Source organism: Panthera onca, chromosome E1 (genome assembly GCF_046562875.1).
Source record: "Panthera onca isolate mPanOnc1 chromosome E1, mPanOnc1 haplotype 2, whole genome shotgun sequence".
Classification (NCBI taxonomy): Eukaryota; Metazoa; Chordata; class Mammalia; order Carnivora; family Felidae; genus Panthera; species Panthera onca.
Genome location: NC_138352.1, coordinates 58,590,428 through 58,613,420, shown reverse-complemented (window position 1 = coordinate 58,613,420; position 22,993 = coordinate 58,590,428). Strand labels below are relative to the sequence as shown.

The window sequence follows — 22,993 nt, the reverse complement described above, 5'->3', positions numbered from 1 at the left end:
TCCTCGGGGCTCCCTTGGTCTCTCTTTGGCCTTCCAGACTCTTCCCAATATTAGGCTCAACCTTTCTTCTTGGGACAATATTCCAGATGAAAGGAGGATACATGTATTCAGCCTTGTTTAAAAATATTGAAATGCTAGGGGCGCCCGGATGGCTCAGTCGGTTAAGCGTCCCACTTTGGCTCAGGTCATGATCTTGTAAATTCAAGCTCTGCATGGGGCTCTCTGTTATCAGTGAGGAGCCTGCTTCGGATCCTTTGTCTCCCACTCTGTCCCTCCCCTGCTCGTCTGTGCGTTCTCTCTCTCTCTTTCTTTCTCTCTCAAAAATAAATAATAATTTAAAAATTATTGTTAATTTTTTTTAAATACTAAAATATTGAAATACTAGGGGCGCCTGGGTGGCTCAGTCAGTAGAACATGTGACTCTTGATCTCAGAGTCGTGAGCTTGAGCCCCACATTGGGTGCAGAGTGTAGAGCTTACTTAAAAATATATTTAAATGCTATTCACTAGGTTTGTGACAAGTTCTTATACAGCCCTCCCCCAAAATATGGCTCCCCAGGAGGAATCCTAAAATCAGCCCCTCCCAGGGATTGGATCGGGCCCCGAGGAGGTCACTGTGTCCATCCCTCTCCTCCTGAGGATATCACAGCTGCCACACTCAGATGAGGGTCTTCTGGAGCCCTGGACCTCCCACCTCAAAGTACTGACTGCCAGCTCCTTCTGTCATAGAAGATCCCCTGGGAGTCAGGCTGGTGTTGATCACCTTCTATTTTTTTTTTTTCCTTAATCTTTATTTAGTTTTGAGAGAGAGAGTGCGGGAGGGGCAGAGAGAGAGAGGGAGACACTGAATCCAAAGAAGGTTCCAGGCTCTGATCTGTCAGCACAGAGCCCCATGTAGGGCTCGATCCCACAGACATGAGATCATGGCCTGAGCCCAAGTCGGACGCTTAACCGACTGAGCCACCCAGGCGCCCCATCGCCTTCTACTTCTCCCAAAGTTCTTGAGTATAACCCACCCTACAATACCCAAGAGAAAGAGAAGCCTGGTCTCCAAGACCTCATCTTTAGGACTTTTCTCCCAAAACAACTCTCCTCTACCAGGGTGCCCTCTGGAATTGAGCAAGACATCAGCTTTACCAGCACCTTCCCCTTTAGCCTCATATGCTCCCAGCCATCTGACTAGAAGGAGGGCTCCCTTTTCTGTGGGGTCACAAGAAAGGGAAGGTAGACATGAACAAGGGAAGTGGTTGCAACTCCCACCCCCAATATATCCTCCAAAGTGGATGCCTTTCCGACCACTTAAAAAAATTTCTTTTTTCATGTTTATTTTTGAGAGACAGAGCAAGTGGGGGAGGGGCAAAGGGAGAGGGAGACACAGAATCCGAAGCAGGCTCCAAGCTCTGAGCCTGACGCAGGACTCAAACCTATGAACCTCAAGATCATGACCCGAGTCAAAGTCAGACGCTTAACCGACTGAGCCACTCAGGCGCCCCCAACCATTTTTAAGGTAATAGATATTGACAAGATATTTGTAAAGACATCTATGATGAAAGACATTAACACAGTGGTTCTTTTTTTTTTTTTATGTTTATTTATTTTTGAGAGAGAGAGCGTGTGTGTGCAAGCGTGAGGGAGCAGGGGAGGGCAGAGAGAGAGGAGGAGAGAGTATCTGAGGTGGGCTCTGCGCTGAGATCAGACAGTCTGACCCGGGCTCGAACTCATGAACCATGAGATTATGACCTGAGCCACAGTCAGATGCTTAATCTACTGAGCTACCCAGGTGCCCCAGCACAGTGGTTCTTAACCTGGAGGTGGAGGAGGTAGGGGAATCACAGACCTGCTCTGTGATGACCCTGCTAAAAGCCATGGCCCCTCTCCTCAGCAACGTGTACACACACACACACACCCATGCAGGCAGCCGGCTTCAGTGGGTGGTACGTCCACGGACCTGCTTCAGAACCCCTGCACTTTGGAGGGATCAATGTGAGCGTGGGACTGTGAGTCAAGGACAAAAGGATGCCCACGAGTGGTACTTTGTTTTTGGTGGTCCTGCCCCACCAGCCCGTGGGGAAGACCCCATGATTCCCCACCCCTACAGCCTGACCCTGTTCTCTGGTTCATTCCCCCTGGTGACAGCTCTAGTTTGGGAGACACTAAAGGGACATGGGACAACCCTTGACCCTGTATATCTCATCCATCCGGCCTTACAGAGCTGTCTCCCGGGGTTACCTTCTGAATTCCACCCTTTATGCCCCTGGGACTCTGCACTCTCCCAGGCACTGAGGAAGCCAGGCCTTTGACAATATTTATGTCCATCCTTCACAGTCAGGCTGGACAGGTCACCCAGCGCTCCGCCACGACACTCTCTCTGAAAGCCGCCTGGGATAGCCGGCTTCTCTGATGGCTCCGGGGCCTCCCTGTCTGATCTAGGTGCCTCTCTCTTCTCCTTCCAGGGTTCAGCCCAGCTCTCTGAATAAGCCCCAGGCTGCTTGTACATGAACATTTGCCTTTCTAAAAAACCCACACTGACCAACACTCCTGGGAAACTGGTCAGACTCCAGCCCCGATATACTAGAAAGAAGCATTTACCTGGGCAACCCCCACCCACGGTGTGTTGGGGACATTTCAGGGAGTATGTTGTGCTTCGTTCCCCCCCCCCCCCCCCCCCCCACCCACCAGAGGGGACTGTGAACATCCTTAAGCTGAGTTGTGTCCACGTGTCTGTGTCCTGACTCTGGAGAATCCTCCAACCAGCCTGTTGTGTGTTCCCTCAATACATTGTCTCTGTGACAAAGAGTCTGTTTTTGGTGTCCTTGGTCTGTGGAGTAAACCCTTGGGGAGGATGTGTGTTTGCAAAGCCTCAATTTCCTCATGTGTAACGGGGAGAAGACACCTCACAGGATCACTGTGAAGGCTGTATGAGTTAATGCAGGTTAAGCACTGGACGTGCTCAGAATACGTTTCTTATCGTGATGTGATTTCCGACAGAAACCTCCAGCCCCTCTATTCCTTCCTTTCCCGAACTAGCTCAAGCCCTGGAAGAGGCTCGAATGTTCCCCTTGGAGTTGTCACTGCTCTGAACCTGGGTGTTGAATCAGAGGCCAGGTGAGGGCAGTGGCAACAGCAGTGGTATTTCCTCTGGCTAAGCCAGCATGCTGAGCCAGAGCCGGAAGGGGTTGGGGGTGGCTCTCAGCCGGGACCCCGGAAGGGGAATAGAAAGAGAACACTCACTCCCCAGAGAGCCTGGGGCCCTCCAGAGAAATGCAAAAGCTCAGAACCAGAGAGGCACCCCTAAGAGAGCCCCCTCACCCACCCAGAGTGCCTGCCCTGGGACCCCCGGGAACCTTCTTCATTGTCATGGAGACCACATCAGAGCTGCCTTCCAGGAAGAATCCTCTGTCCTCCTCCCCCACTTCTTTTGGCCCTGAGACACAAACTCCTCCCTAAGCTGGTTCCATCCAGCCCAAAGCTGGGATTTGCTTGGGCTTGTCTCTCCTTCTTGGGGCAGGGCTCCTACTAAGCTCGATTAGTTTGGTCTTTATTGCACCTATTCACAGAACTAGTATTTCACGGGACTCTCACAAGCATGAAACAGGCTGGGGGAAGATTCTAAGAGGCAAATGAGACCTGGGTCCTCAGGACCTGGAGAGCTCTCCATACATAAGGATGACTACACCAATGAGGCAGAAGGAAAGGCATCTACAACAGAGATATAGGCAGGAATGTTGTGGGGTCCTTAAGACTCAGTTATCTGTAAGGCTTCCTGGAGGAGAGGGGCAAGAAACATGAGCTTTAAAGGATGGTTGCTTGTGGGGCGCCTGGGTGGCTCCATTGGTTGGGCGTCTGACTTTGGCTCAGGTCATGATCACATGGTTTGTGAGTTCGAGCCCCGCGTCAGGTTCTGTGCTGACAGCTCGGAGCCTGGAACCTGCTTCGGAGTCTGTGTCTCCTTCTCTCTCTGCCCCTCCACAACTTGTGCTCTGTCTCTCTGTCTCTCAAAAAATAAATAAATGTAAGAAAAAAAACATTTTAAAGAATGGTTGCTTGGAGAAAAGAGAGAAGTTTATTTTCATTTGCCCACAATGATCTCCTGGAATGAGCACTAAATAAAATAAATAGTCCTGGGTGCTAGAGGTTTGGCGTTCTAGTCCGAGTTCTAACCCTGACCAGCTGATAGAGCTTACAGGTATCACTTCCTTCTCTGAAACTCCATTGCCTCACTTGTAAAGTGGGGGTGTTAAATTAGATGAATTTTGTGGTTTGTTTTAAATAAACGCTACCACCGGCATGGGGCTCGAACTCACAACCCAGAGATCAAGAGCCCCATTGCTCTACCTCCTGAGCCAGCCAGGCACCCCAGGTTAGATGAATTTTAAAAGCAGCCCCAACTGGCCTGGGGTTCAACTAGTCTCTTCTATATATCACAAATAGGCAAGGGGCAAAATCAGGCACTCCTCTTTTTTTTTTTTTTTTTTAATGTGTATATTTATTTTTGAGAGAGAGAGAGAGAGAGAGAGAGAGAGAGAGTATGAGCAGGCAAGGGGCAGAGACACAGAATCTGAAACAGGCTCTAAGCTTGGAGCTGTCAGCACAGAGCCTGACGACGCAGGGCTGGAACTAAGGAGAGGTGAGATCATGACCTGAGCCCAAGTCTGACACCGACTGAGCCACCAGGCGTCCCTCAGTCACTCCTTAAAGGAATGTATGCTCTGTAGACCCAGAGATTGTCTCTGAAAGAAGGCCTGGGTGACTTCATGTCCTGTGTGCCCCCATGGCTATAGCCTAAACAGCCCTGCTCTTATCAGGTGTCTTGGTCACAGCTGCCTACCTGACACCCAGCACTATGTCTGGCACAATAAATGTTTATTGAATGAATTGGTGAATGATTGAGGGAACAGAGCCTATGACCAGCTTTTTGGCTAGACTGAAACCAGTCCTACCCCCAGGTTCTCAGATACCTTGAGGCTTTTCTCCCTAAGACTCTATGTTTGCTCTCAGGGTAAGGGGAAAGGTAGCTCAGAGAAACTGCACTCTCCGAAGTCCACGCTGGGGCCTCTGGTTTCTACTGCAATCAACAGAAAGTAGGTCACAGAACAGCTCTGAAGAGCAGACCCTTGAGGAAGAGCCTGGATTCCATGCTAACTTACATTTATTGAGGGCCTACTGTGTATCAGTTGTTGTCACAAAGCTTAATTCATTTAACTGTGGCCTCAAAGGGCTGTACAGGAGAATGTGGGGGGTTGGGGGCTGTAAACCCCAGCTGTGCTGAGTGACCGCGGCCAAGTCACCACCCTCACTGAGTTTTCATTCTCAATCTCTGTCAAATGGAAACAATAGAAGCACTTCGCCAGGTTATGGAAATGAAATGAGCACGTGGAAGCGAAGTGCTTCATAAATGCTAGTTATTACTGTTCCTCTGGGCACAAGTCCGCTCGCCTCCCCGCAGGGCGCGCACACACAGGCATGTTCACACTCCCACGTACACGCAGATGCAGAGACGTGTGCAGACGCCAGCCGGGCCAGCCCGAGGAGCTCGCTGAGCTTCACACCCAGGGACACCGCTCAACCCCTCGGTGAAGCCTTCGGGTCCTTCGCTTGGCTCCTTTTCTCTCAGCTCTTTATGAATGAACTCCGGCCGCTGAGGAGTTTATTTTTTTATGAATGGGAGCCCAGGCCGTGAATGAAGCCGGGAGCCAGCCCCTGCATCCTGATTGGCCCCCGCGTCTGGGAAACTCCGCCCCCCACGGCTCGGCCGGGCGAGTCTCCGGATTGGCGGGCGTGCCCGGCCCTGGGGTTTCATTCACAAAAGTCAATGAAACAAAGGGAACGGGGTGGGGGTGTGGGGGTTGGAGAGAGAGTCGAGGCCGAGGCAAAGGAAATGCACCAATCAGCGGCTCCCCCGGGCTCACAACTGTCGGCGGCGCCCGGAAAACAAGCGGGTGCGCGGGGAACCCAGGGCCGGGGTTGCCTCGCTCCGGCCTAGCCCCGCGGCCCTCCGTGCGGCCCCGGGGCAAGCTCTCGAGCCCCCGGGGCTCCAAGACAGACGCCCGGGCCTCAGGTGAGGCTGCGGGAGGGGGAGGGAGGGAGAGCGTCTGTGACTCCTCGCCCCATCTCCAACACACGCTGCACTCTTCAACTGCCGCCTCCGCAGATTCTAGGGCAAGGGGTGGGAGGCGCTGGGATTCCGGGTTGGAGGGGGCGCGGGAGTTGTGGGCGTGCGAATGGTGAGCGCCTCGCCCGCTCCTCCGCGCGCGAGCGCACACACACACACACACACACACACACGTCTTATGTAACCGAGCTTGGGCAGAGCAGGGCTGCAGAAAGCAGCCGAAACGCCGAGCCTGGCTCCCAGGAGCAGGTGGGACCTCCTTTGGCGGGAGGGGGAGTGGTGGCGGCGCTCAGCTCGGCAGGCGGAAACCTCCCCATTGCCTGAGTGAGTCGGAGAAGTTTTGCTGTCGGACCTAGAGCCTCGGGACTGCCCCTCCCTGCTGCCCTTACCCACCCCCACCCAATGCCTTCCCAGGACGGTGTGCGAACGCAGCCCCCCCGCCCCCAGGTCTCTGCCCCCGCGCGGGGCCCTGGCCGTGCGGCCGGAGGGAGCGGCCGGATGGAGCGGAGGATGAAAGGCGGATACTTGGACCAGCAAGTGCCCTACACCTTCTGCAGCGTGAGCGCCGCGCCGGCCTCCACGCCCGCCCCCGCCCCGCACCCCGCCCCACAGCCCCTTCCCCGAGACCCCAAGGCGGTCCAGCGCTGACCGGCCCCTGTGTCACCCCGGGACCCCAGCCCCGCCCCCCAGGCCCCGCGGCCTCGGGGTGACTCGGGGGCATTCTTCCCCTTCTCCGCAGAAATCGCCCGGAAATGGGAGCTTGCGCGAAGCGCTGATGGTCCCGCAGGGAAAGCTCATGGACCCGGGCTCCCTGCCGCCCCCCGACTCCGAAGGTAAAGAGCCGGAGAGACAAATCGTGACCCTCCCCACCTCGCACACCCAGAGGGCCGATCCCGGAGCCCCCACCTCGTTCCCCAAAGGAGTCCCCTCCAAGGGATTCTGATCATTCTTGGGCCCCTACCACCAAGGGGGGAGGGCCACCCGGCTTGCTAGGGCTCCCTCCCTCTCACCATCACCTCCACCTCACCTTCTCCAATTCCATTATTCACCCCTCAGATCTCTTCCAGGATCTCAGTCACTTCCAGGAGACGTGGCTCGCTGAAGGTGAGTAGTTTTGTGACCTTTTCTCTATTATTGGGGTGAGGAATTCTCTGGAATTGGTATTCCAACCTAACCCACTTCTCTCTCCCCGCCTCAAGGAGCTCTCCAAGACCCCCCCCCCACCCCGCCCCCAGTTCCTACTCCCCGCTCTCCCCAGCGCCCAGTGTGGACACTTATATTGATATTTATTTTCTCTGCCCTGAGCCAGGCTTGTGTAACTAGGCCTGGGGATGAATCAGACCATTGTGTGGGGTATTTGCTTATTTGAATGGAACTTGGCCCCAGGCCCGTTTTCCTGGTAGAAATTTTCATTTGCAAAGTTGGTTAAGCAGCAGACACCAGGCCAAGGTGTGTGTTGGTGTGTTGGGGGTGGGGGGCGGATAAGAGACAGGAGGGTGGGGAGAAAGAGCAATTAATATGTAACCTATGTGCTGGAGTTGCCAAAACATTGATTTTCACCCCCCTTGGTTTCTCCTCTTTCCAACCCCCAATGCTAAACAATTTACTGTCTGAGCCAAAAGCACAACAAAAGTTTAAATAATTCCTTTTTGCGGCACTTTGGCAGAGAGGGCCCAGGGCTTCCCCCCCAAACAGCCTTGATTGTAATTCTGATGGCATGTGATCCTCCCTCCTCCTTCCCTCCTGAATACCTCTGCCCTAGGCAAATTCCCCCTGCTTTGGCTGGGGTGTTTGCGGAGGGGTTAGCTGCGAGCTGGCTGGGGAGGGGTCAGGAGCTGGGCCTTCTCCGGGTAGGGAGGTGGGTTCCGAGTGTTTTCTGGTTGGATCCACTGGTGTGTTTTGGTGGAGCCTCAGGGTGTCGCTGGTGGGGTTGCAGGTAGAAGCCTTATGGTATTTAGACCGTCTCTGAAAGGGAAGGGTTAATACCCCCATCTTAGGGTCCTTTTATTTTAACACTCTGGAAACCAAGAAACCACTGCCCACTGGGAACCCGTTTCTAAGGGCTTTCCTTTAAGATCTCGCCATCCTTCCACCTGGGTATCTGGTGATTTTTAAAGCTCAAACCCAGCTCCTCTGGAACCATCTTTAAAACCTTCAGATAAAAGGGAAAGACCCCTGACTGGATCCTTGGAGTGAGACTATCTGTCTTGACTACCGTGGTATCCCCAAAATATGTGTATTAATGGAACGACTATTTAGCATGGAGCAAACACTCAGGACGTTTTGTAGAATTTGTGGCCAATGGCTGCATGGGTGCTGGAGGGATCTGGGGTATTACACACGGATCTGGGGTATTATACACATCTTCTCCCAACTGCAAGCCCCATGTGCCCAGCCCTGAGTGACAGTCAGAGTATGCCCTGTCGGCCCATCCTCCTCCCGAGGTTCCGGAGCTGGGCTGGAGCTGAAGAACGCAGGGGTGTCAGTTTCCACAGTCTCTCAAAGACTTCCTTTCCCAATGCCTGATTTCTGTCTGGCTTGCCAGGCTTCTTGTCTGTCAGCGGAGGGTCCCTGTGCTCCCCACAGTGGGCAGCTCCCAGGGCTGTGATTTAAGGGCAGACTCGGAGGTGGGCATTTTGGCAGCAGCTGGTCCATTTGTGCCTGGTTCTGGAATGGGAAGGGAAGGAAAACGTTCTCTCAACCTTGGAAGCCCCACCCCTTGGCGGTGGGGGGTCTAGAGACTGTGCATGTGTCAGTGTGAGGGCGAGTGTGTGTGTTTCAATGCTGCTGCCCTGGGAGTCCCTGTACATTTAAATCCAGTGGGTGGGGAGGTGGGGGTGGGGATCTCCTTGGTTCCCTCTCCTTCCTTCTGAGGGAGCAGCTCAGGTTCCCAGCTGGCGATGGATGGCCAGGCCTGAGAGGGGGATGCTGAGGCCACTGGCTCCTCACTCTCTCTGCGGAGACAGATGCAGCTGCCGGGGCCTTGTCCCCCTGCACCATCCCAGCACCACCCCAGCCTCCTCTCCTGCCTCTTCCCACCAGGTCAGTGACTCCCGAAGCCCAGGGGGGAGCTTTGGGGTGGTAGGGAGGGGTCTAGCTTCTTTGGAAACTTGCCAGTGGTGGGGTGCACCAGGAGGAGTGGGACCCGGAGCCCAACCTCCCCTTCGCAAGTTTGATTTTTTTTTTTAAGCCCCAATTTGGAGAGATGCGGTGAGTCCTAGTAGTGTGGGTGGGGCTGTGAAGAATTCAGGGGATGCCAGGCTGGGTCCGAGAGGATGTGGTTGTGGGTTCAGTCTGGCGTCCGGGCTTATTTAGGGGTGAGTGTGAGTGGGGCTCTGTAGAGACAACTTAGACATCTTTGGGTTTGAGGTTTTTCTAGACAGTGGCCGGGGATGGGGGGCGGGGGGCGGTTTGAAGTAAGGCTAAGAGGGTGTGTCTGTTTTTGGGTATCTGTTGAGTTGCTAGAGAAAGGATCAGGCTGCTGTAGGGAAACCCAGGTTCGGGCAGGCTGAGCCCAAGCTGTGCCTGGTTATGGTAAAAAATGTACTGCTTCTGGTCGAAGGTTCCTTTCTGGGCTTGTCGGAAGCCTTCGGGAACCCTCAGGGACAATGACTTTGTTCTGTTTGGTATTAAGGAACATTGAGTCTGGACCACGTATGTCCTTTGTATGAGGCTGGGGTCTATAATGTAGAGTCTGTGGATTTGCAGAATCTGTGTGGATAGGTTGCAGGGGTCCTTAAGCCCTCTGATACTGTGTAAAATCGTTAGGGGTGCACCATACACAAAGCAATGTGGATTTTTCTAGGAAGAGAAGATCCATAGCTTTTATGAGGTTCTTAAAGGGGTGGGTCTGTGCTCCCCTTTTCAGAAGGTTTACGGCTCCCAAATCTTCCTCCAAGTTCTCCAGTCCCTTTGCCCTTTGGTTTTCCCCCATCGTTTTTGCAAGCCGAAAAAGAGACCCTAGTGTGTGAAGGGTGTGCACGGAAGATGTGTTTCACCCGTGTGCTGCCGTACAGTAAAAGGAATTAGGGTGTGTGTGAATCTGTGTGCTTGCACGCTGGTGCCTCAGCGTGTCCGTGGAGCAAGATGGGGTTAATCCCCTCCCCCAGTTTTTCCTAGCTACAATGCCTCCTTCTACATCTTTCTGTCTCCTCCCCTTCCAGAAGGCTCTTGGGGACAAATGTCCCTCCATAGATAGAGAACTGGTTCCTTCCTGTACAGAGGCTACCAGGGTGGGGGCAGGGTAAGGGTGAGTGACAAGGCCAGTGGTGACACAGTGGAGCAGAAGCCCTGGAGAATGCCTCCCCCTACTTCTACTGGAACTCCTGAAGAGGCCCCTTCACCCTGTGATGGGGCCCCAGGAAGGGGAGAAGATGATGGGGCGTATATGGTGTAGGTAGGTGGCTAACCTGGGGTGAGCTTAAGCTGCTTGGTTATTTTAACCTGCTTCTCTTGGAGCCCAGCCTGGGAGGCTTCCAAGCCCCTTCTCTTCTACTGACCCCCATATTGGAGGGATGATCCCCCAAATTCTCTCTTTCTGGGCATTATGCTGGCATGGCACTTTTTCCACCCCCTCCGTAATCATCTGCCATGTCCCCGGGCAGATAAACTCCACCTTAGTGCCAGGATGGAGTTGGGGGTAGACCCTGGCACACTAGCTCGGCAGCCAAAACTCAGCCAAGTCAACAAATAAATAAAATGGCATACACTCAAGACCAAACACGGTAATTAGAAATTCTCCTGCTCTCCAGGAACTCGGGGCTCGGTGTTCCTGTTCCTATTTCTATCCTTGTGGACAGTCTCTGATTGAGGCCCCTCTCCTATCCTTTTGGTTTGAGAAGCCAGTGTTCTGGGCAGGAGCCAAGCAGAGACTGGGGTTCACATCACAGCCCATTTTTGCCTTGGCTGATTTCTCCTGGCCCTGGGAAGAGGATGGCCTCTCTTTGGGAGGAGGGGCTGTGTGCTGGGGGGAGGGGCCTCCCCGGGGACTGCTGCGGAGTGGACATTGGGGTCAAACCTCCGGGACCTGAGGCGGGAGGGAAGGCAGGATGACCCCTAGGGCTCTCTAGAGTCATGTGAACTGGCCTGTGACTGGCCTGTGACGCCAGCAGGAGATGCCCCCAGCCCATTACCTCAATGGAAACTGGCAGGTAATGAAGCCCCAAAGGGGGCCCAGAATGCGTCAGCCTCCCCCACGCTCTGCACCTCCCCTGCCCTGGGGACCCTCCCTCCTTGCCTAGGTAGCAGGGATGGGAAGGTTGCTTATCCTGCTTCATCACCCCCATCCTGCCAATTTGGGGGGTATTGCCCGTGGCTGGGCCAGAGGGCACATCGGGGATGAACTTGGCCCTTGCGTCCCAGAGCAAGGTTTGCTCCTTCCTTTTATCTCGTGTTTCCCAAACCTGACTTTTTTTTTTTTTTTTTAAGAGAGAGAGAGAGAGCGAGAGAGAGCGAGCGCAGGGGAGGCCGGGGAGAGAATTTCAAGCAGGCTCCACACTCAGTGTGGACACTCAAAGAGGGGCTTGATCGCATGACCGTGAGGCGCCCCTCAAACCTGCCTGTTCTTATGGGCCACCAGGGGTGCTTGTTAAAAGTACAGGTGCCTGGGCTTCAACCCTGCCTATGGAATTAGATTCTCCAGGGGTGGGGACCGGGAGTGTGTGCATGTTTAAGCAAACTTTACACCCAACGTGGGGCTCGAAGAGTCACATGCTCCACCTACCTAGTGAGCCAGCCAGGGGCCCCAGGAATGTGTACTCTTTCTTCTTTTTCTTTTTTTCATTGTATTTACTTCAGCTAGAGAGAGCAGGGATGAGGGGCAGAGGGAGAGAGAGAGAATCTCAAGCAGGCTCTACACTCAGTGTGGAGCCCGACGCGGAGCTTGATCCCACAACCCTGGGATCATGACCCCAGCTGAACTGAGCCACCCAGGCGCCCCAGGGATATGTACTTTTAATGCCCTGGGGATTCTTGATTTGGGTCAGTTTGGGGGATGGTTGCCTTCGTGCCTCAGCTGTGCTTCTGAATAGATAGATGCTGCCTGTGTGTTTTTGCCAGGGGACTTCGTGTCCTACTCATTTATTTGATCACTTTGGAATAGTTTCCCGCTGACTTCTCGGGAGTCCTTCTTTAGCTGCTGGTGGCTTCTGATTCTTAAACCCTTCAGTCCAGTCCCTCTGTCAAGATGTCAACTATCCATAAACGTACCTTGAAGTACTTGGCACATCTGATATTCAAAGCAAGTTGGGGAAGAATCCTCCTGCCGGGCAATTGATCACAGCCTAAAGCATCCCTTGTGAGATGTGCTTTCTCTGGAGGGAGGACTTGCCTTTATTAAAGTTAGCCTGTGTGTGGGAAGGGGGATGTCCTCAGGGAGAGGAAAGAGCTGATTTGTTAGGATCTCTGCCACTCTTGCTCCCCAGTCCACAGTGTCAGCTCCCACCAGCCTGGGGATGGGATCGTGGTATGTTTATTCACATAGTCCACAAATAATGCATTGAGCATCTATTCTTAGCCAGACCCCATTTTCCAGATGCTGGGGTATCAGGAAGACAGAGAAAGCAAACGCCCCTGCCCTCAGGGAGCTTAACTTTCAGGTGGAGAAGGTAGACAACAAACCCATAAAAGTAAATGAATTAAAGAGATGCAAGTAAATTAATAAGATACATGCACGTAGCTGTACATGCGAGGGCAAAAATAAACAAGGGAAGTGATGGGTAGCCAAGAGGGACCACTTCGGTGTGGGTGGTCAGAGAAGACGTCTGAGGAAGTGACCAAGTGACAGCTAGGACTTCAGTGGCCAGGAAAAAAAAAATACAGGCAGGCAAAGGTTTGGGGAAGAGGAATGAAGAGCTCTGGAGACGAAGGACAAGGAGAGGCAGGTCGGACAGGTAAGCAGGCCAGACCATGTGGGGCATCAGAGGCCTGCTGAGAAGAAGACTTTGGGGTCCCTGCTTTAAGCAAGGAGAAAAGGGAGGGGCCTTCTATTGCAGAAAGACCACTCTGACAGCTGTGTGGCACCTGCTGTAGGAGGTAAGCACGGAAGCAGGGAGTTCCAATATAGAGGCTCTGGCTGAAATCCCAGGAAGAAACCATGGAGCCTCTGCTGACTGGGAAGCCTAGAGGCTGGGGTGTGTGTGTGCAGGGCTGGGAGTGGAGGTATTCTCCAGCCGTCTCCTCCTGCCCTTTGTCCTTCCCAGCCGTTCTCGATCTGGTTGTCTTCTCCGTCACTTTCCTCCTTGTCCACTCTGAGAGCAGTCTCCTTCCTTGGCTTCCACCACCATGTCACTTTCAAGCCACTCTCTTCCTGGAGTATCCGGGAGTTCTTCTTGGTGTCTACCCCTTCCCACTTCTGTTTTGACTATTCTTGAGAGAGGGGCAAAGATTCTGGGGTCAGGGGAGGGACTCTGCTATATTCCCTCCTGAAGGTATTGGAGAGACCAGGGTAAGCACTAGAAATTAAAGCTGGAATATCCAGGTTGGAGATCATGGATGAACTGCTGTTCTGTTGCTGCCTAACCCCCAAACCCAGTGCCACCCATGCTGGCACCCTGGGAATGCTTCTCAGACCTCCAAGCTCGGAAACCTTCCTCTCCTAGCTGCATGCTGCAGACGGGAGGCAAGGGGACCTGCCCGTGTCCCCAGCCACTTCCTCTCCCACTGTCCTCTTATGCACCTCTCTTGGACCACCACCCTTCCTCTATTCCATCTTCTTCCCCAGGTTCTAGATTTCACCCGGGAGGTTGTATAAAACACAGATTCCGGGGCCCGGCCCAGCTACAGAATCTCCCCATGTTATTCTAGGTTCATTAGGATATCCTGCAATGCCTGCCCCTCCCAGATGTGACTCTGCTGGGAGATCTGGGAGGGGCAGGGCTGCCTTCACTTCAGGAAAATGGAGGGAATGAATACAAAGCATCCAGGAAAAGACTCTGGAATCTGCTCAGACAGGTTCTGGGAACTTGCAGCCTGCCCTCCAGGGTCTTAATGGAGCGTAGAGATGGAGGGCGCTAGGACCTGGGGTGGGGTTGCCTTGCGTCCTAGGAAGGCTGTTTTCCCCTTGGGCTGGTGCTAATCTGCAAGGCCACCGCAATGGTGTCTCCTGGGGACTGCCATGGGGGGGGCCCCACCCAGACTCACCTCTGACCTCTCTCTCTGCAGCCCAGGTACCAGACAGTGATGAGCAGTTCGTTCCTGATTTCCATTCAGAAAACTGTGAGTGGAGGGCCCTGGGTCAAGGGAGTGGGGAGTAGGGGAGGGCAGGAAATGAGTCATAGGGATAGAGAATCACAAAAGATGAACTTGTTCCCTCCTAAAGGAAAGGGAGAACAGGGCTCCCCATTCTTAGGTTTGGACTCCAGGACTCAGTAACTGGGAGATGAGGCCCTTGGTCCAAATCGGGGCTTTCTGCATCCTGGCTGTGGGACGTGCGAACTTCATCTCTCTGATCCCCCAGTTCCCAGTTTCCGAAATGTGGGGCTTGGGCCAGCTCAGCAGGGTCCGGTTCTACTTTTCTCAGTTACTTTCACGCACCCAGGAGCAACTTTGCCCCCGAGGAGACACGGGGCAACGTCTGTAGATGTTTGGGGTTGTCACAACCGAGGGTGGGGTGCTACAGGCATCTAGTGGGTAGGGAGGCCAGAGGTGCTGCTGAACACCCCGTAATGCTCAGGACGGCCCCCCACAACAAGAATGATCTGGCCCAAAGGTCAATAGTGTCCTGTTGAGAAGCCCCGATTTACTGTCAGATACTCCGGTCTCAACTGTCTTTGATAAAATGCAGTAAGGGCACATATAATGGAAAACAGGGAACAGTCAGTCACAGGCATTTGGCTCCACGCAGGAAGACAGACCCTCGCGCTCAGCAGACTTGGAACCAAATGTGCTGTGCGGCCTGGTGGCTGGGGTTTGCAGACCCAGCGGGGGCCACAGGAGAGACTAGTCTTCACAGAGAATCAGGACCATGTGTTTAATGTTGGTCAGCTGACGTGCAAGTAGGCTAATATCCAACCTCAACCGGGAAAAGAAAGATTCTTTAGAGCACCAAATAAGAAAACATCTCTCTCCTTTGGAATTTTCCAGGGCGCTCAGGCAAACCACAGGCCCTGGGTTGGAGGTGCTCAATCCTACAAAGGTGTTTTTTTGGGGGTTGGGGTTGTAGTAAATGTTGGATTTTGGACAGTTTCTTTGGTTAATATTGGACATCAGCCCGACGTATAAAGCTAGACATGGCGTCAACAGCCCAACTGTCTGACCGTGAGTCTCTGAAAACTGAGACCCAGAGAGGGGCTGAGTCTGCACAGGTCACCCAGCTGGCCATCAAAGAGCAGAAGGTGTCAGGAGCTCTTCTGGCCTCTTCTGTGACCCGCTCTGGCCTTGTTCTGCCCCCACCCCCACCCCTCACCCCTGCAGTAGCTTTCCACAGCCCCCCCACCAGGATCAAGAAGGAGCCCCAGAGTCCCCGCACAGACCCGGCCCTGTCCTGCAGCAGGAAGCTGCCACTCCCCTACCACCATGGCGAGCAGTGCCTTTATTCCAGGTAAGCCCCAGCCTGGCCCTGGTGAAGGGCCGGGATGGGGGGGGGAGGGCGAAAGGCGGCAGATGCACTGCCACATAGACCACAGAAAGGATTTCTGAGCCCCTGTAAGGGGAGCCCCACGGCTCAGGATTTCCTCTGAGTTGGCGGGAGGAAGAACGCAGCAAGGGGGTTCAAGGGATGTGTGTGTCAAGGCCTGGGCAGAGCCCTTCCACCCGAGGAAGCCACCGGCCCACCCAGGGGAGAGGCATTCTCAGGATTCACAAAAGGAGAAAAAGAGTTCGCTTGGGGCCCGGGCCTTTCCCAGCACCTTCTACTCGTCCTCCTCCCCTGATCCCTGTGACTCACTTCCCGGGGGGATAAAGGGTTCAAAGATGCTCGCCCAGCTTCTCTGCCCCCTCACCCCCATCTCCCCCTCAACTCCAGTGCCTATGACCCCCCTAGACAAATCGCCATCAAGTCCCCCGCCCCCGGTGCCCCTGGACAGTCGCCCCTGCAGCCCTTCTCCCGGGCAGAACAACGGAGTTTCCTGAGATCCTCCGGCACCTCCCAGCCCCACCCTGGCCATGGGTACGTCGGGGAGCATAGGTAAGGAGGCGGCCAGGAGACGCACAGAACCTGGGGGCCCGGGCCTCACCAGTTCTTCCTCAATCCCTGAGTGTTCTCCACCTGCCCTTAAGAGACCTGGCGTGGGGGGAGGTAGGGAAGAAGGGATGTCGACACCCCACCCCCAACCCTGACACACACACACACACACACACACACACACACACACACACACAACTGAGCCCGCTCTGCAAGCTCTGGGGGTGGCCGGCGCGAGGACCCAGCACGGCTCAAATTAATCTCTTCTTCCTTCTCCCTCCAACCACACCCAGCTCTGTCTTCCAGCAACCCTTGGATATTTGCCACCCCCTCACATCCTCCCAGGGAGGGGGCCGGGAACCCCTCCCGGCCCCCTACCCACACCAGCTGTCGGAGCCCTGCCCACCCTACCCCCAGCAGACCTTCAAGCAGGAATACCTTGACCCCCTGTACGAACAGGCGGGCCAGCCGCCAGTGGGCCAGGGTGGAGTCAGCGGGCACAGGTACCCAGGGGCGGGGGTGGTGATCAAACAGGAGCAGAAGGACTTCACCTACGACTCTGGTAAGAAATGCTCCCGGGGAGGGGGAGGAGGAGTTTGGGGGGGATCGCCGGGGAGGGTGGCATGTGATCAAATGGACGGTTCCACTAGACCCCGAATGTCTCCCAAGTGTTTTCCCCACCCACCCCCACGCCCATTTACCAGTGCCTACCTCCAACCCACCCAACCACTCGCTTTTTTTTAATGGAGGTTCAAAACAATTGTCATTTTCCAGTCAGCAAACTTGTACTCATATAAAAGATGAGTGGTTTGCAGGTCCTTGCCCTCAGGCAGCTTGTGACTTCCTAGGAAGCCTTTCTTCCTGTTTCTCTTCAGCAAGGGTTTGAGGTTATAATGACCTTACCGGCCTGGAGTGTGGGCTTGTGGCCCTGGAAGACACAGTGATGAATAGGATGTGTCCCAGTCCCCACAGAATCCGAAACACATAAACGGATTTGAATGAAGAGAAACATGAACCCGCAGCTAGCCAGGCTCAGTTCCCAACTGGAACGCGGGGTGACTGTGTGGTTTCCACCTTCTTGTTGGGGCCTCCGGGTTGATGGGGCCGGATACCGAAATAGGACTGCTAGTTCCGCCTGGCTGTGGACAGGAGTGAGATACGCTCAGCCACATTCATAAACAGCTGGAATTCAAAGCTTCAAGTCCCGAAGGGAGGGCCTTTCTCATTTAGGAGGGACCCAGAAAACCTTGGTTTCTGTTCCACTGTTGCCATCCCCAAATTTGAATTCATCTGCCAGCTTGTATGAGAAAAATAAATACTGAGGTTCGAGTAGGCGCAGAGCTGGCTCGAGCTTTCGAATTTCCCTTTTCCTGATGTCCAGTCTTTCAGGGGTAGGGGGATGAACCACAACTCCCCCCCCCCCTCCCCAATCCAGGGCTACCCCAGTGAGAACCAGAAAGGCCCACCTCTCCTCAAACCCGGGGCATTAGCTGAGTCTCACCAGGCAGTGAGGTGGAGGAAGGAGGAGGGAAACGCTCTCGCTGCTGACCTTCAAAGGATGTAGACCGGAGGAGATCTGGTTACATGCCCTTGAACTCCTGCCCCTCCCCCTTCAGCTTCCTCTCAATGGAGTCAGGAATTCCATTCACAAAATGGAGGCATGAATGAGCCCACCCTCCCGCCTCCTCCCGGAGGTGTCGGGTTTCACCATCTCATTCATAGGTGGGAGTGGAGGGGGTAGGGCGGGAAGGGGCTGGGACTTGAACGGGTGGCTTCACACAGCCGCCTCCTCCAGGTGGAGTAGGGATATTTCCATCCTAGGGAGTAGAATGAAAAGGGAGTGAATATGCTCTGCTGTCAGAAATGAAAAAAACACGGCCCAGTGCCCACTGCCTTGTCCCCAGATACAGATACATTCTGGCTTCTGGCGTGCTCTCGCTCTCCCCCCTTCCTCCCTCTCCCCCTCTCCCTCTCTCTCCCTCTCCCCCTCTCCTTCCCTACCTACCTGCTGGTCTTCCCCCAGCCCCTGACCTCCGTTTCCTCCCTCCCTAAACACATGCTCAGTGTGCTCGCGCTCTCTCTCTCTCTCTCTCTCTCTCTCTCACACACACACACACACACACACACACACACACACACAGCTAGAAACCCAACCTGCTGACCGGAGGTTAGCCCATTCCAAGGGAGTCTTAGGTATGGACACTGAACCCTTTCCCCGGAGGTTCATCCCTCCCCTTCCTCCTCCCCCTAAACTCACAGGAAACAGCTGTTCCCTGGAATCTTGGGCCTTGTGCAACAGTTTGCCAGGCCCAGCTGCTGCTGGCCATGCCCTCTGGCCCAAACTTCAAGCTGAGAGTTTCAAGCCTTGTGCCCCCTCTGGGTGAACTTGCCTTGGGATTTGGTGGTTGGCAGGCAGCTGGGAAAAGAACCGGAAAGCAGGCTGGCAGGAAGGAGTTCTCGAATGTGAGTAGGACTGCTGCCCCCACCGCAGCCACCTGTAACATCACCCTTTCTTCTCTCCTCCCCTCCCAGATGTCCCTGGGTGTGCATCAATGTATCTTCACACGGAGGGTTTCTCCGGACACTCTCCAGGCGACGGGGCCATGGGTAAGGCAGCCCCCTCCTCTCCGCCAAGCCCTCCAAGGTGGAGGAGGGAGTCATGCTGTCGGGGAGGGTCTCCTGTGCAGGAGTCCCTCTGGACTCTCTGGAGGCTCATATCGATGAGCTCCCAGATCTGAGTGACCCCCAACTTCCTCCTCAAGGTTATGGCTATGAGAAACCTCTTCGACCATTCCCAGATGATGTCTGTGTTGTCCCTGAGAAATTTGAAGGTCAGAGAAGTGACTACGAAAGGGCCAGGGTCTTACCCTTGCCTTCTGTGTCCCCACCCCCCACCCCGAGAATCACAATACCGCTGGGGAGGGGAGATGGGGTTACTTGGGGGACCAGGAGGCACAAACCTGACACCTGCTTTCTGTGTTCCCCAGGAGACATCAAGCAGGAAGGGGTCGGAGCGTTCCGAGAGGGACCGCCCTACCAGCGCAGGGGCGCCTTGCAACTGTGGCAATTTCTGGTGGCCCTGCTGGATGACCCAACGAATGCCCACTTCATCGCCTGGACTGGCCGGGGGATGGAGTTCAAACTAATAGAGCCCGAGGAGGTGGGCCTCCCAGATGTCCCCACCTCTCCTCCCAACACCTCTGGGGCCTGGAGATAACAGGATCTGGGAATGCGGCACATGCCTCCCCTGACCTGAATTCTTGTCAAACCTGGGTCTGTGGGCTGCTGCTTGGTCTGCAGGGCCAGCTTCTGTTTTGCACGAAGAATCTCAGGTGCTCTTTCTGACCTGCCCCCCGTTTTTGTCTGCTGAGCCAGCACCAGCATCCCAAACCTCTGTCCCGTCCCCAGGTTGCCAGGCTCTGGGGCATCCAGAAAAACCGGCCGGCCATGAACTACGACAAACTGAGCCGCTCGCTCCGATACTACTATGAAAAAGGCATCATGCAGAAGGTGAGGGGCCGAGGCCCCAGGGCCGGGGCGGGTGAGAGGCAGTAACTGTGGGAAGGTGATGGGGGCAGGGGAGCATTTCTCAGCAAGTTGGTGGGAGCCAATGATGAACCGGACAGAGGGAATGAGAAACTGTGGACAAGATTTCCCTCTCCCCAAAAAAGTGCTCAAACAGTAAGTGAAAAGCCCAAAGTGTGGAGACATTGAGATTGGAGAATGGGAACTCTGTGGGGAGCTGGCTTCTCGGAGGAGCCGGCACGGGAGAGATGTGCCCCACGCACCTGCTGGGACCTGGCCCAGGGCTGCGTCCCCCAACCCACACTCACCTGGAGGGAGAGCTAGACCCACCCAGCCCCTCTCTTCCCACAGGTGGCTGGTGAGCGCTACGTGTACAAGTTTGTGTGTGAGCCTGAGGCCCTCTTCTCCCTGGCCTTCCCGGACAATCAGCGTCCAGCCCTCAAGGCCGAGTTTGACCGGCCAGTCAGTGAGGAGGACACAGTCCCTTTGTCCCACTTGGACGAGAGCCCTGCCTACCTCCCAGAGCTGGCTGGCCCTGCCCAGCCCTTTGGCCCCAAGGGTGGCTACTCTTACTAGCCCTGGCCGCTGCTCCCCTACTGCCGGTGGGTGCTGCCCTGTGTACATATAGATGAATTTGGTGTTGGGGAAACCCTCACTCTGAAGCCCGCAGATGTCTTTGGAGCAGATCCCCGTTGGCCCACCAGTTGCCCCTGCCCAGACTCTGAACCGCTCACCAGAGTTGATGGGAAGGAAAAGCGGAGACCCTGCAAGTGCAAAGGTGGGGTCTAGAAGCTCCTCTGGGGATGTCACCTCCAGCCTCTTCCCAGGTTCTACGTCGAGGCCCAAGCTTCACTCCTCTCCCCCCCATCACAGAGAAAAGAGTCTGCTCTGTTCTGGGGGACAGAAGGCGCGTTCCCACTTTATCCTGGTGGAGAAGGGTGCATTGAGCTCCCCAGATCTCCCACTGTGGGCAGACAGAAGTCTGGATCCTGCACTCCGCTCCAAGCGGTGGCCCTGGAGGGTCCTGCTTGTCCATTCTTGGTGCTGTGTTCCCAGAGGCAGGGGGAGGCTGGAGTAAGGAACCTGGGGTGGGGGAGGGGCTGCAGGGTGGAGGCAGGGAGGGCTGGGTTCCTGCTCCTAGGGCCCTTTGCCTCTTCTCTGCCTTTTCCTAGGCCCCGGGCCTGGGATTCCACCCCCACCTCCACCACATCTGCCAGACCCCAATAAAGGCCCCTGCTTCTCCTTAGCATCCTGTGTCCTCTTTGCCACCATGGGAGAAGAATTGGGGTTGGAAAGAGCCCCAGCTTTGGGGCAGACGATCAGAGTTTGGGGCCTGGCCCTGACACGTTACTTCCCTTATGGATCTGGGAGAAGACAGTTCACCTCCGATTCTTTTCCTCTGAAAAATGGGCTCAGTGTTACCTGGCCTCTCCTCCTCCCACGATTATTGTGTCCGGGTCCTGGAAGAATGGTTGAAGGGTACTTTTATAATCTGGCCTGGTGACCCCTGGCCACCAGGCGTGTCCCTGCCCGGGCAGGGGCCAGATCGGGCTACTGAGCTTGGAGGCCCTCCCGGGGCTTCCTCAGGCAGGCTTTGGCCTGTGGGTTCTATGATGCCCTTCCCATGGCCATGCTACCCATGTCTACACCTCAACTGTGTGTCCCTCCCTCCTGCAGTGGCTCCAGGTTGGTTTTTGCTGAAAATGGGGACAAGAGTTTGTATGGAGAGGGTCTGGAGAATGGAGAGAGAAGAAAGGCACCCGGGCAAGAGGGTGTAGGGAAAGGCCAGAGCAGGCCCTGCATGCTGGCCTGTGGAGGAAAAGACACTACATCTTCAGGGAAAGGGGAGCAGAAAACACGTGCCCCTTGCCCAGAATCCTGGGGCTGTTCTCTGTGGGTGCTGGGAGAGGCAAGGCTGAGAAAGTGGTGACACCTGGAGGGAGTAGACCTGATACCCCTCGAGGTGCGAGGGGGCAGAATGGAAGGTTCTAGACCCAGGCCCTGTGGAAACGGCTTCCCAGGATCCAGGCTCTGGCGAAAATGTACTCTTCAGGTAAACCAGAACTGCAGCGCCGAGGCTGCGCTGGCCCAGCCCTCCTAAAGGCTTGAACAGCCTGGGTCCCCAGTCCCCGAGCCCTCAAAGGAAGGGTGCTGGTCAGCCACTATGCACAAATAAAAAGCAACATTACTGTTCTTCCTAGAAACCAAAAACAACTTTTATAATTTAGAGCAAGGGAACAGAAACTTTTTTTTTAATTTTTTTTTTTTAACGTTTATTTATTTTTGAGACAGAGTGAGACGGAGCATGAACGGGGGAGGGGCAGAGAGAGAGGGAGACACAGAATCGGAAACAGGCTCCAGGCTCCGAGCCATCAGCCCAGAGCCTGACGCGGGGCTCGAACTCACGGACTGCGAGATCGTGACCTGGCTGAAGTCGGACGCTTAACTGACTGCGCCACCCAGGCGCCCCATATAAACTTTTAAGATACAAGTTTTAGGGGCACCTGGGTAGCTCAGTCAGTTAGGCATCCGATCAGCTCAGGTCACAATCTCACGGTTTGGGAGTTCGAGCCCCGCGTCGGGCTCTGTGCTGACGGCTCAGAGTCTGGAGCCTGCTTCAGATTCTGTGTCTCCCCCTCTGCCCCTCTCCACTCACACTCTCTCTCTCTCTCAAAAAGAATAAACATTAAAACATTTTCTTTTTAAATAAAACACAAGTTTTTAAAAATATACGTTTTTTAAAAATACATATAATGTAGGGGCACCTGGGTGGCTCAGTCGGTTAAGCGCCTGACTTTGACTCAGGTCATGATCTCACGGTTCATGAGTTTGAGCTGAGCCCCACGTCAGGCTCTGTGCTGACAGCTCAGAGCCTGGAGCCTGTTTCAGATCCCGTGTCTTCCTCTCTCTCTGTCCCCTCCCTTCCTTGCACTCTCTCCCTCTCTCAAAAATAAAATAAACATTAAAAAAAAAATCTTCATTAAAAAAAATGCATGTTATTTAATTCCATATTAAAACCAGGCTCTCATGGTAGGAAGGTGTAGAAGTCCATGGAAACCCTGAGGTCCCGAGTATGTGTATAGGAGTGACAGATTTGGGTGAGAAACGGTGTCCACAGCCTGACCTCTACCCTCTGAAATGTTTATTAACAAGTCACTCCTCACAGCTCTTTGTTCAAATCCTTAACCTTGGAGGGCCACTGCTTAGAGGAGGCAGCTTCTAGCAACCACCAGGGGA

General features: G+C 54.6%; 1 protein-coding gene across 6 annotated transcripts; it reads left to right on the top strand.

Annotated features, from left to right (window-relative positions):
* Positions 1 to 5,822: 5,822 nt before the first annotated feature.
* On the top strand, positions 5,823 to 21,002 carry ETV4 (ETS variant transcription factor 4). Of its 6 annotated transcripts, none has more exons than XM_060645967.3 (13): positions 5,823 to 6,057; positions 6,559 to 6,669; positions 6,851 to 6,944; positions 7,168 to 7,215; positions 14,272 to 14,325; positions 15,523 to 15,649; positions 16,073 to 16,234; positions 16,525 to 16,793; positions 18,764 to 18,838; positions 18,994 to 19,062; positions 19,219 to 19,391; positions 19,640 to 19,741; positions 20,108 to 21,002. In XM_060645967.3, the coding sequence occupies exons 2-13, from the start codon at positions 6,610 to 6,612 to the stop codon at positions 20,330 to 20,332; spliced, it is 1,458 nt and encodes a 485-aa protein (XP_060501950.1). In that variant the 5' UTR covers positions 5,823 to 6,057; positions 6,559 to 6,609; the 3' UTR covers positions 20,333 to 21,002. The 6 variants fall into 6 exon arrangements, with proteins under 6 accessions (XP_060501950.1, XP_081647435.1, XP_060501951.1 ...); XM_081791309.1 differs by having other exon boundaries at positions 6,526 to 6,669; positions 16,091 to 16,234; XM_060645968.3 differs by having other exon boundaries at positions 6,526 to 6,669.
* The last annotated feature ends 1,991 nt before the right edge of the window (positions 21,003 to 22,993 follow it).